General features: G+C 30.5%; 1 protein-coding gene across 3 annotated transcripts in view; it reads right to left on the reverse strand.

Moving 5' to 3' along the window:
* Positions 1-858: 858 nt before the first annotated feature.
* LOC143082106 (uncharacterized) overlaps positions 859-13,038 on the reverse strand; it is a 31,678-nt gene continuing 19,498 nt past the window's right edge. For 2 of the 3 annotated variants that reach the window (XM_076257666.1, XM_076257664.1), the window contains exons 3-6: positions 11,799-11,966; positions 5,072-5,173; positions 4,688-4,729; positions 859-2,649 (exon numbers count right to left, since the gene is read on the reverse strand). In XM_076257666.1, coding sequence (XP_076113781.1) covers positions 2,391-2,649; positions 4,688-4,729; positions 5,072-5,173; positions 11,799-11,966 — 571 coding nt within the window. In that variant the 3' untranslated portion in view covers positions 859-2,390. The remainder of the gene's footprint in view (positions 2,650-4,687; positions 4,730-5,071; positions 5,174-11,798; positions 11,967-13,038) is intronic. The other variant, XM_076257665.1, reaches the window with a different exon arrangement.

The following is a 13,038-nucleotide window of genomic DNA, read 5'->3' on the forward strand; positions in this document are numbered from 1 at the left end:
GTGAATTGGAAACTAGCAGAGTTGCAATCAGGAGGTTTACACTTGAAGTCGTCAATATCGAGATCATGCAAAACATGTTTGTAATTGAAAATTTTAGTTGCAGTTTGTTCAAAAAAGGTATAAGAAATTATTGGTACAGACTGATCCTTGAAATGAGGAGGTATTTTCAACTGAACTAAATCAAGATGAAGGATATTGCCCAAGTTGACGCCATCGACACCTTTGTTGGCAAAATAAGTTAAAGAAAAGATATTTTCTCTAATTTCATCTTTTTTTAATGCGAATGCAGTCTGTGACTTGCAATATCTAAAATGATAGCTGTAAGTTTGTATTGGTTTGAATAAGGGGTTGTAACAGTGGTTTCCAAACGAATATTGAACAGAGAATGAAGTTTTGAAAGGGGTAATGAATAAAATTCCTGTGAATGTGATGAATACCTAGAGGCTAATGTATAAATGGCAGCAAGTCATTAATAGAGACATCATGCAGAGTAGTTGATGTATAATGATAATGATCATGACTGCGTCTAGGTCGAGGATTAAAGTTCAAATTCACTGAGCGTCAGGAAGGACTAGATAGAATACCTATAAGATAACATGAGCAACACGACGGGTGCCACATAGAGCAATTTCTGTTTACCCTTATGGAGCACCTGAGATCACCCCTAGTTTTTTGTGGGGTTTGTGTTACTTTTCTTTAGTTTTCTATGTTATGTCATGTGTACTATTGTTTGTCTTTCATTTTTAGCCATGGTGTTGTCAGTTAATTTTCGATTTAGGAGTTTGACTGACCCTCTGGTATCTTTCGTCCCTCTTCCATACCATCCTTTTGGTTTCAAATGACAATAAAACTTATACAGTATTTTTATTTGTATTTTAATATTCTGTATAAATGATGATTAAAAAATGCAATATACAGTCACGATTTCTTATTGATCCATTTTACAATGTAATTGACACAAGTTATCTCCCTTACCATGTGATTGATACTAAATCTTTTTTCATGTCAATGAGTAAGATGAAAACTTGAAAATATCAGTTTTTGTTTCATTTACGGTTTCATAATCAAGGTTTACATGAAATTTATGGTAATAAATGTAACATGAAGAACAAAACTCTGACAAAAGAAAAGAGTGTCTAAAATGTATAATGTAATTAAACTCCTGACATTAACAGAAAGGAAATGGTATCACCTGCCAGGTAGCTTCTCATTTTATCATTTTAGAGATCTGTAGAGAATAGCCACAATCAAATTTGTAATGATATGGCATCAACAGCACTAGGTTTTCTGGAATGTATTTAATTATAGATTCAAAGTTCAATTTTTTAAAGGCTAAATTCAGTTTGATTTTTTATGATTAACTATAATGAATTTTCATGTTTTTCTTTGCTGCAAAATAATTTGACCAAATTTTGCAGTGATGTAGTTTAAAATATTATTTACAAAAAGTTGAAAGTGGGCGACTCCATAAGGTTTTCTAAATCTATCAAATTGTATTTATAAAACAAGTCATGCTCTACAAACATTTTTGATAAAATAATGGTTAAATAGAAAATGTCCCTTAATTATGAAGACATTTTGAATATATATAACCTTGTTAAATTAATATAACACATGATAATTTCTTTCAAAACAGAAAAATTTGCCTTTTCCTTCCACTTACTTGTGAGATATGATTTATGTATGGATCCTATAAAACAACATTTACATTGTCATTAAATACAACAAAGTCTCTGATTAAAAACATCAAATAAAACATCAAAGGTTTTGTCATTCTTATAACATCTCCTTATACTTTGACTGTAAAACAACAGCTGAAAGGATACATCATTCTTTTAGTCTTTCTGCCTGAATATGCCTGAATATGACTGAATAAATCACATTAATATAAATCATACCTTTAAGACTTCAAGTTCTTTAATTATCTGTTTTAAAATAAGGGTTTTCTTGTGTTTCAATGAGACAATCCTGCATGTTTTTTTTTTCTCATTTGTTAATTCTAAGACAATAAAATATTCCAAGTACTAAAACCCATTAATATGGTGACAATAATATATCACTACAAAAATTGAATGAAATTGATTTAAAAATAATTGCTGATGTACTTTGATAAATGATAGTTGATATTCTTTGTCAATTACTTATAAAGACCTTCAGATAATTCAGATGATTATTGGTCACTTTATTCTATAATATCTTTTTTAAAAAATATTACATTCCAAATCAAATGATGATTGAACCTACATGACAAAAAGTAAAATGGTTAAAATTTAGATTCCACAATTTTTTCCTAGTATCTATTATAACAAGTAACAAACATGAACATTTTTCCGGAGTCACGATTCTACGTCAACAACATTACAAAATTCAGTGTTTAATGTTTAAACAGTTCATGCATCTGCCTCAATTTCACCATTGCCATGATATGACATGCTCCTCGATCTTGACCTAGATTTTCTAACATCTTCAGCTGGTCTGGAGACTGACCTTGACCTTGATCTTGACCGTGACCTAGATCTGTACTCCTTTTTTGGTGATTCTAACTTTATCTTTTCTACAGATCTCTTCTCTCTCTCTGAGTCTTTTCTGCTTCTGCTACGCTTGGGTGATTTTGATCTTGAACGGTTTCTCTTTACAGGTGACCTTGACCTGAAATTAAAATTAAGATATGATATGAAAGTACAGTGAAACAACAAAGTTCAAATTTAAAAAATAGAATTATACAGAGCAGACAAATGATAATTTGATTGAAATCATTAATAACGACATGAACAAAATCAAATAAGAGGAAAACAGCAATAAGACAGAAACTCCACAGAACATCAAAACAAATAATGAAACTAGAGGTCAATTAAAATCTTCAGCGATGGAAAGGGTGTTTCATACATCAAGACCAAGTTCTAAATCCTCAAAGTCTGTACAAGTTGTAAATGAAGGTTAATATGTTCTACTTGTCAACTTATCAAACTTTTAACTCTAATGAAAAGACTTAAATTTGTTTAGTTTACAAAATCTTTGATTGCACAGAACATTCTTAAACTAGATGGCGTACTTTCTACTTTAGAATCTTCTCTGGTTCAGGACAATGTATTCAACTAGAATTAATCTATTCCTTTTTCAACAGATTCAAATGAAAACACTTACCGCTAGTACAACTCATCTTTTCTACGCTAACAATTCAAGCTTATGATTTTTTTTCAAAACTTGTACAGAAAGAACAAATGTACATTCAAATACGAATCAATACATTCTAAAATTGAAAATATAATGGGGGATATGTCAAAGAGACCAGACCAAAGAGCAGACAACTGTCATCTGTTTTACATCTTTCTTGAAGGAAACTGGCATAAAGGGATATGAAAGTATGGTATAAATAAATCTTATGTATTAAACTGTTTAATTAATTATGAGTTATTATGGTGTTAGTGATGTGGTACTGATTGAAGACTTGGAGTATAGAAGTAAGGTTTTATCGTTCAGAACATGTCTTAAACCCAAAAACACTTACACATCTTACAACTAATGGTTGTGTAATGTTAAATATTTCATGCATAACAAGTTAACATTAATTCACATGTGCACCTGAATAATTTGACCATATTGACCAGGATCAGATATTTTCCTTCGTAAGTCACCTTTCATACACGTCACTTTAAATACTTTCCACCACCTTTCAGTATAGCATGCTGATTAATCTACTCCTGTTATATTTCAATAATGGTTAGCAATTTTGTCTTATAATATTTATAACTATACTAATTATAAATATTTTACTTGGACAGGAACAATTTGAACAGAAAAAAGATAAACAACTGCAGTGACAATAATATTTGACATTTTCAAGAGTCAAAATTCAAACTCTTAAATTCTTATGACAAAACTCCATATAGGTTGCATTTCTGTAAATATTGACAATGTATTTTCCCATAGGAACTCCCTCTACTGCTAAAACTGTACCACTTTTACTATGAAGTTTTGAAAAAAATCAAGTTCATATGCACTACAATTTTTTTCAAAGGTCAAAATATAGGGCTGTGTGGCATATTTTCAACGTTTATATGCCCTAAACTTTTCAGAGTTTAAACTAACACTAATTTTCTTAACTACCCCTACCTCGAATGAAGGGTTACCCCAGATTTCAATGTAAACAATATACACATGTTTATCTACTGGTAACATTCCCAAGTTATGACTATGAGATGGGACACAGAGAGCATAACTGGGAACCAGTATGTAAACAAAATTAATTTTCTATGAATATTCTAAATCTCCCCCAAAGAGGCGTGGTTTGAGAAACAGCTGTATTTACAAAGTGCAACCTATAAGAGCTACTTTACAAACTATAAACTGTGGCAGAAGTGGTTGAAGTGCACTTCTGTTTTAAAGAGTTAGCTCCCTTTTTGATTAATGTTCCTCTCAGAAAGCATAATTATTTTTGCTGAACATCTGATTTCTAAACCATTAGAATAAATTGATTATCAAATTTAGTTTGCTATTATTCAAAAAAAAATTACAAATATTATAATTTCTTCCTGGACTATCGTTTATCTAAATTGCAATGTGAGAAAGCGAAGGGAGATAACTGTCAAAGACACAGATTTACAAGGGAGTTAACTTTGATTAATGAGTGGAAATTAGAAGGGGATAGTGAAGTTGTTAGATCCATTGACTGCTATCATATACATACCTGGGACTTCTGCTTTTGCGTCTGTTTGAACGTGACCTTGACCTGAACAAATGACAACAGACATTTTTATGATTTCAAAGAGCATATGAGATGATGCTGATTAACAATCTTTCCTATCAAATCACAGTAAGTAACTTTGGTTCATTTATACTTTACTTGATGATCTAAAAATATTCTAGAACAGAATAAATCATATAAATCTCTGTCTACCATATGAAATTCTGAAATCTAAATCCTGGTAAGGTTCTCTTTAAATTCTGAACAAGCTAGCCTACCAGTACTCATAACACTTCATCACCACATTTCTGACAACTGCATTTAATTAATTGTTTCTGATGTTGACCTCAAAATACCTATAGCATGATAAAATACTAATTTACCAACCTGCGATTCTTGGATCTCTTCGGTGATCGAGATTTCGATCTGGATTTAGAGCGTGAGTAACTTCTGCGTTTTCTTGCTGTGAAATTATTATCTCCCCTGTCCCTGAAAATAAACAATAAAAACATTCATGTAACATGTCAGATTTAGCAGGCCAATGTATAAACATGAATTATTTTCCTATAACAGTGAGTAAAGCAAAGGATAACTACATTTTAATATGTATCTAAATCATAAATGCAAATTTTATAAACTTTCTCAGTAAACCCACAATTGCCACAAACAAATCAAAAACTCTTATTCAGATTATTTGAGGGGGGATGTACAAGAAAAAGGTTTCAGTCTTTAGCGCTCTCAAATAAATGAAACAATTGTTTACCGATTAAAAAGGATATAAATAAAAAGAATTATAGGCCCAGACAAAAGGTATTCTCAAATTTTCAAGAAATCTGTAAAAATATTGTAAAAATCTGGAAAAATATGTTTTATTCTGCATGTGGTTAACTTCTTAAAAGTCCAATACTGGAGGTAGAGGTTATTTAATTCTATCATACAGCTTTGTCAACACTTAATTTTAACTAAGCATAGGCACCTAATATCATGAATAATAGTTAAATAATTTTGAGTTCTCTGCTTTAATTCTGTTCAGTTTGTATATACTTGTTTTTAATACTACATTTAAGAAAAAATCCATGTTTATACTTAATAATAATGAGGCCTTTCTTAAAACACTAATCCATTTGGTGCTGTATAAACTACATCCATTTGCTGCTGTATAAACTACCAAATTGTTATGAGAATCATTATTCATTATAATAGGTTGGCAGTTGCCTGGTTCACACTATTAGGACAAAAGTTGATACTTAACTACAAAATAAGTCAATTTTTCATGTTTTAAAGATTAAATTTTAAAGGATGAAAGGAAAGAGACATTATTACAGCAAACAAATGTATTTTTTATCAAGTTTGACATTTTCCCCTACACCATGTTTATACAGTCAAGCTCCATGCAAAAGACTGAGAATGGTTTGTTTACATATGACTTCTTTAAAATAAACTGTAAAATCAAGGAGAAAGACACTTTAGACATAGTAGGCCTTATATCTTTTCTCCATTTACATTTATCAGTAATTTCTTTCATTTCAAAAGGAAAGGGTCTAATGTGCCCAGACTCCAATTTCTTGTATCCTTATTTATGTTCAATCAATGTCACTCATACAATTTAAAGTCAATTTGCAGTAGATTTGGTGTTTTGACTTAAGGTGGTACCCAACACTTTCACTAAAATTAATTTGGCTCGTTTAATTTTCATAAAATTTTGTCAAAGTAAATTAACAAAAATATAAAAAAAAAAAAAATTTTGAACCAACCGATTTGTCAGAAAAATTACACTGGTTAAATAGCAATTTGACAACCACCAATTTTGATCATTGAGAACCTTAATATTCCTTTTACAACACCATGTAATTAAAACGGTTAGCTGACTATACAGAGTTATCTCCCTGTAGTGTTAGGTACCACCTTAAGGAAATATGAGAGCCATTATCTGTCAAATGTTTGTGGTTCCTTTCCTTTCTTTCAATCCTTAATAAAAACAATTTTAAATGAATAGCAGGGCTTTCAAAGTTTCTCCCACTTCTAATATTAGATTCAATATTATCATGATTATCGACATATTCCTTGATTTTACATTTTATTTTTGAATGATTGATGATTGAAATGAGACAAGAGAAATAATAAAAGTAAAATGCACCATTTAGATAACATGTCAATTATCTAATGCGACTGCATTGTATATGGTCACACTAAATCATATATTATTATATACTTATAAAACACACAATCATAAAATACTTTTGTTATCGATACTCTTAACTTGTAGATGTATTTCTGATTATTTTGGAAGATATAGCTACCAGGAGGACGAAGCTAAATGGTTAATATGGCAACAGAGGTTCACATAGGGACAAATACTTGATATTATCTCTTATTACTCCAAATTTCATGTTCTAAATTTGCACTTTATAACTTTAAGGATGCATAGATTGCCAAAAGACTTTTACAACACATAAAAAGACTAAATAATTTGAACGTTGTCCCTGTTTGTGAACCTCAAAGTCATACTTGGAAGGAGATTGGATAACAATTCTTATCTGCAACTAAAAATGATTTTATAGTGCTTCGGTTAAAATGGAATTTGGTAGAAATGAGTGAGTCACTGTGAAACACTGCTGCTGATCTTTGATGGAAGACCATCTCCAATGCGAAGGATTACCATTCCATGACCTCTGCTAACAATGACCATACCATGATCAGTGAACATACCATGTAAAGATGTTCAAAGCTGATCTATGACCATTCAGTGACACAACTGCTGATCAAAGAACATACCATGTGCACTGCTAATGAATTACCATACCATGACCTCTGTTGGTGAAAGACCATACCATGTTCACTGCTGATATTATGATATATTTCACAGTAACTCACTCAAAATCACCATTATTATTTTCTTATTATTGAATTACTTATTTGTATATTTTATATTTTTTAATTTTGTTCACACATTTTGTCTCTACTTACCTGTTACCTGCTATAAATAAACACAAACGCAACCAATATGACACAAATCAATGACACATTCTCTCTCATCACATCACTTACAACCATTACAATGGTTATCCCAACCAATCAAAAGGCTCCTTCACACAGAGGAACCAATCATAAACCATGTCATTTCAAATTCAAATTTTGACCAATCATCACCAATACCATTATCACATGACCACTCTTTGATCTGACACATTTTACCAGTACCACATTCCTGACAAAAATATTTAAAAAGTCAGTCAAATTTATTCAAATTGGCTGTTTGCCAATTAATTTTCTTCAAAATAACATTCCATGATTGTTGGTTAGGTTGTGGAGGATGTTAGTAATTTCTGCAGGGAACAATTTGATCCAAATATATATAATGTATGATGTCTGGTATATGTAATTTAACACTATACAAATAATTGATCAAATTCAAATTTATACCATATTATTACGAAATGTAGTTTTCTGATTGAAACAATTTTTTTCTAAAAGAAAATCTAAAATGTGTTTGCTGTATAGCTACCTTACTTTAAGATCAAAACAAAGTTATTGTATACTTACCCACTAATACATGTACATGGAATTAATAGCAATATACAGCAAACAACTAATAATTAAATATTAAGTGTGGCCTTAATGATGGCAATAGTGTGGCCTTAAAGATGGCAATAGTGTGGCCTTAATGATGGCAATAGTGTGGCCTTAATGATGGCAATAGTGTGGCCTTAATTATGGCAATAACTGGTCTTTAAGCATATCAACCTAAAGTTTGAATTTATTGTACTTTGAAAAATGGGATATCGTAAAAAAAAAAATCCCTTCAGAAGAAATGGCTTCTGAAACAAGAACCAACAAATATTAAGTATCAGCTACATAAACTTTATACAAACCTTCTAAAAGACACAGTAAATGTAAAACAATTATGCTATATTAAAATCTAAAATTCACAAATCATCTTTTTTGATACAGTAGGTATAAAATAATCAGTGGTATATTAACATGATTAATAAAGCAGCAACTCTTAGAGAAAAGTTCAACATATGATCCAGAAATGAACTTGACTTTTACATTATTTGACTGTATTTTAAACCAAGAGATTAATGTTAGGTCAAACAAACCAAAAATACCTTAATCCACAAGACTAGACAAAACATATCTTATTTGTCATTGTTTCAAAAGGGGAATAGACAGTTTATAACTAAAATAATTGTTCTTAATTGTTACAGAAAGAGGGTCCAAAAGATTAGTTCTCTGAACTGTAGGAAATTAATTAGAGTAAATTGTAAAATATACTGATTATTTTAAGAAAACCTTTTCATTAAATTTCCTTCCCACAAAAAATTGATGAAAAGAACATCTTTAAATTAATATTGTGCTTTTATAGATTTTGTTTGTTTTTATAACCATATTTAGTATTCTGTAAGGAAAAATTTTGTATATAAAGCAGAATCTAGCAGCTATCTGTTACCCATGCAAAAAATAAAATATCATTGGTAGAAATATGAGAGTTTTAGATTATATTTTATTCATTTGCTACATAAAAACCAGAGGTCCTTCCATTCATATTAAGTAACATGCATGATTTACTCTTTAAATCAAAGATAATAATTTGGTAGTCTAGTATAATGTAGAATTTTGAAACCATGCAGTATAAAAGATCATTATCATGTATGTAATGTATAGTAAAACAAGCTTTCTTAAAAACAAATGTCAGCAGCTTGTATTTACAAGGTTTTTATGTAAATTATACATTTTTAAGTGTAAAGATTTGCATTATATTTTGAATACTGTTAATTCAGAAATTATTGCGTGTATTTATTATTGGGATTTTGTCATTTTAGACTAAAATACGATTCTTAATTTTGCGATATTGAGAAAAATCCTGTTTAAATCATATAAAATATTTGGAAGTGCAATTAAGTTAATATTAATATTGCGATTATAACCTTGTCTCATTTTTTGCAATAAAAACATAGCAATATCTGAATTTACAATAGGTATGGATTGGTGTTTCAAGATATAAGTGGATAAGTTAATCACAACAGTATTGTTAAATGTTGGATAAAATCTGTTTATTATTTGTCATTATACTATAATCAGTGGCGGATCTAGAAATTTTCATAAGTGGGGGCCCACTGATTCTAAGAGGGGGCCCGCTCTGGTCATGCTTCAGTGATTCCCTATGTAAGCAACCAAATTTAATCAGTGCGTTATTTTGGTACCATTTCAACCATTAAACTTTAATAAACGCAAGAAAAAGCAAGCACAACTGGGAATGCTCATGAGAAAAAAGTTTGAAATATACAAATATCTTGGAACTGACTTGCTGTAACTAAAAGGAAAAGCCAAAGTTGTGTAAGGTGTACTTGGTTGTAAAAATAATGAAATCAGGTCAAAGAATTTTCAAAATATATTAAAGCTCTGACAGTCCACAAGTAGAGGTATTTTTTCCTTGGTTTTTTTAAAGTAGAAAATACTATACTTGATGTGTGCAAACTTACTTCTTAATCGAAACCCAACAAGAATGTAAAGAAATAAAGGTGTGGACAGTTTATAACCTATGAACTGAAAGGAAAGCTGTTATGTGTGGGCTATAAGTTTAATAGTAAGGATGCTTGCTATATGTATAAATCCCCATAAAATGAGAAATTTGTTACTAAAATGTTGGACAACAATTTCGATCAGATTATTGATATAGATGCTTGGAAGCCAGGATATGTCTTACTACGTGTCAACTCAAAAGCAAGTCTCATTGAATATATTGGCTAGTGATACATGTACAATGTAGGTTATAAAATGTCTGTAGTGATAAATGTACAATGTAGGTTATAAAATGTCTGTTAATAACATATGACTTTTTTCATTAACTGTGTCACTTCTACTGGAAGATAATGGCTAATAAAGCTGCAGTAATGAATCATGTTTTAAAGCAGTGCTAACTATAGGTAACAAGAGCGCAATTATTCGTTAGGGTACCACTAGTGTTCCATATTTTTTTTCTCAAAGACTACACAAACTAGGGAAAAACGGGTGGCAGTTCCTGTTACTAGAAATGCCAGTGTTGCGTTACAACAGAAAAAAAAATATAGGGTCATGCGGCTCAAATTGACTTAAAATGCAGTTGAAGAAGATCGTCTACTTTTTTCGCTTTATGAAAAAGGCATATTTTTAATGGCTCTCACGTGCAGAAATTGAAAATATTTTCTATACTTGTAAAATGTGAATATGATTTTCAGCAATTTTTAAACCTAATTGGATAAGCTTTCGATTAAATGTAATTCCAATCCTGTATCAACCAATCAGAAGCCGTATAGGATTCTATTCTGAGTACCATGTTGGGGTAAAATAATTGCCGGTAAAATGTAAACAAATAATTGCGCTCTAGTAACCATAAGGGGAAGGGGAAGTACTACTGCACTTTTGGTAATTAAAGGATTTTTTTTCCAGAATTGTTCTACAGAACAACTTGAGAAGCTAGCTACATACATAGAAAACATCAAAAATGACCTGGTAGGTTTTATATATTTAGATAAAGAAAACAACATAAACAATAAAGAAAAAGTTGCAAAAGAATTGGTGAAGTTCAAGAAGGAACTATAAGGCAGTATGTGACTTAAAAAACTTATTTAATCTTTATTGTTTGAGTATTATCTACAAAAGTAGGAGACAAAATAGTTAAAAGTGGCTTCAATCAATACTTTATCTTTGGATTAATCTGCACATTGTGAAGATTGCAAAATTTCTCATGTATTTATAATAGCAAATGTTCAGGATTTTGTTGTTCAGTTTGTTTCAATGAACAGAGCTTAAACTGTTGTATTTGTATGTAAATAATATATAATTATCATGTTACTGTTATAATTCATTCCACAAATAGAGGCATGAAGGAAAATATGACGCCATTTGGATTAAGTGGAAAAATACACTAACTAACTCCTGAAACTGAAATACATAGAATGACTAGTTCTACTATTAAAATCTGAAATCTAACAAATGTCCTTACCACTGCTGACTGGACCAAATCTGAATACTTTTTACTTCTAAACTTATCTATTATCAATAAATATAATATACATTATTCACATGACAAGGTCAAATTGACCTTCTATGAAGGTCATCTACGTGTACACACCTGCTTCTATTCCTACGTCTTTGTCTCCATATTTCTACACAGTCTCGTGAGAAGTGGCCCTTCTCCCCACAGGTATAACAGCGTAGGTTTGGATCAAACCCTCGTCTTCTCCTTCCCCTGGTCCTGGGTCTGGCAAACGATACCCGAATTCTTCCACCACTCAAGACTCTGTAATCAATCAAAAATATATCCTCAACACTTCTATACATAGAAAGCAATAAAACATGTAACACATGAATATACATTGTACACATTCAGTCTGAGTTCAGTCTCTGGATCATAACCTGCAATAGCAATAGGGTGGTCTTCATTTGTGTTTAATTTTTTATATTTTGATACAATCATACTATTATTTCAATGTATTTATAGATTATCGTTGATCATCTCAACGAGATCACCAATGATAATCTGTTTATTGCTATTTTACCCATGACAACATTGTTAATTTCCTGACAACGGGCGATAATTTTCATATCAATCGACTCCACTGAGAAGGAAAATTATCAGTCAGCAAGATCAAAGGAAAATTTCATAAAATAGCCATAATGATATTATCAAGGACTATGTGTTGATTCCATTAAATAAGTGTTATTGGATTACTGTTTTACATAAACACATTTTTTTAATTATTTTTTTTCACTAAATTAAATGTTTTATTGGACATGTTGTATCAGTCTATTCAACATTGATGAATTTCTGAAAACAAAAACTAAATATTCTCAATTCTTCAAAACCAAGATAAAAATTTCGCACACAAAGTTGCTGTCTTACATGTCTTATAAAATAAATACATTTTAATTTTGTACCCATTAAAAAAAGTTCAACTATCACTTAACATATAGAAATAAATTCCTATCCTATACTTACACCATTATAGATGAATTGATACCAATGGATGATCACAGATGTTACATTAGTTTACTGAACAGAATTACTTTATAGTTTTTTCTTATTTGTACCTTCTAATGATTTCCAATAGTTTACATTGAAATCTTGAACTCAATCTAAATATAATAATAAACTGTAACAGTGTGCTTAGTAGTACTGGTGATACTCATTAATTGTTAACTAGGGGATTGTACAGTAAATCATGTGATTAATTCACTTCTTAACCTTTCATTTATACCATGAACAGCTTTCTCTCACATTATTTTCCTGTACAACTTTCTGTATGACTACCTCCCCTTATTACCTTCCATTTATGTTCTCACTCAACAATTACAGATTTATCAATATTCCG

The sequence above is a fragment of the Mytilus galloprovincialis genome, chromosome 7 (genome assembly GCF_965363235.1).
Source record: "Mytilus galloprovincialis chromosome 7, xbMytGall1.hap1.1, whole genome shotgun sequence".
Classification (NCBI taxonomy): Eukaryota; Metazoa; Mollusca; class Bivalvia; order Mytilida; family Mytilidae; genus Mytilus; species Mytilus galloprovincialis.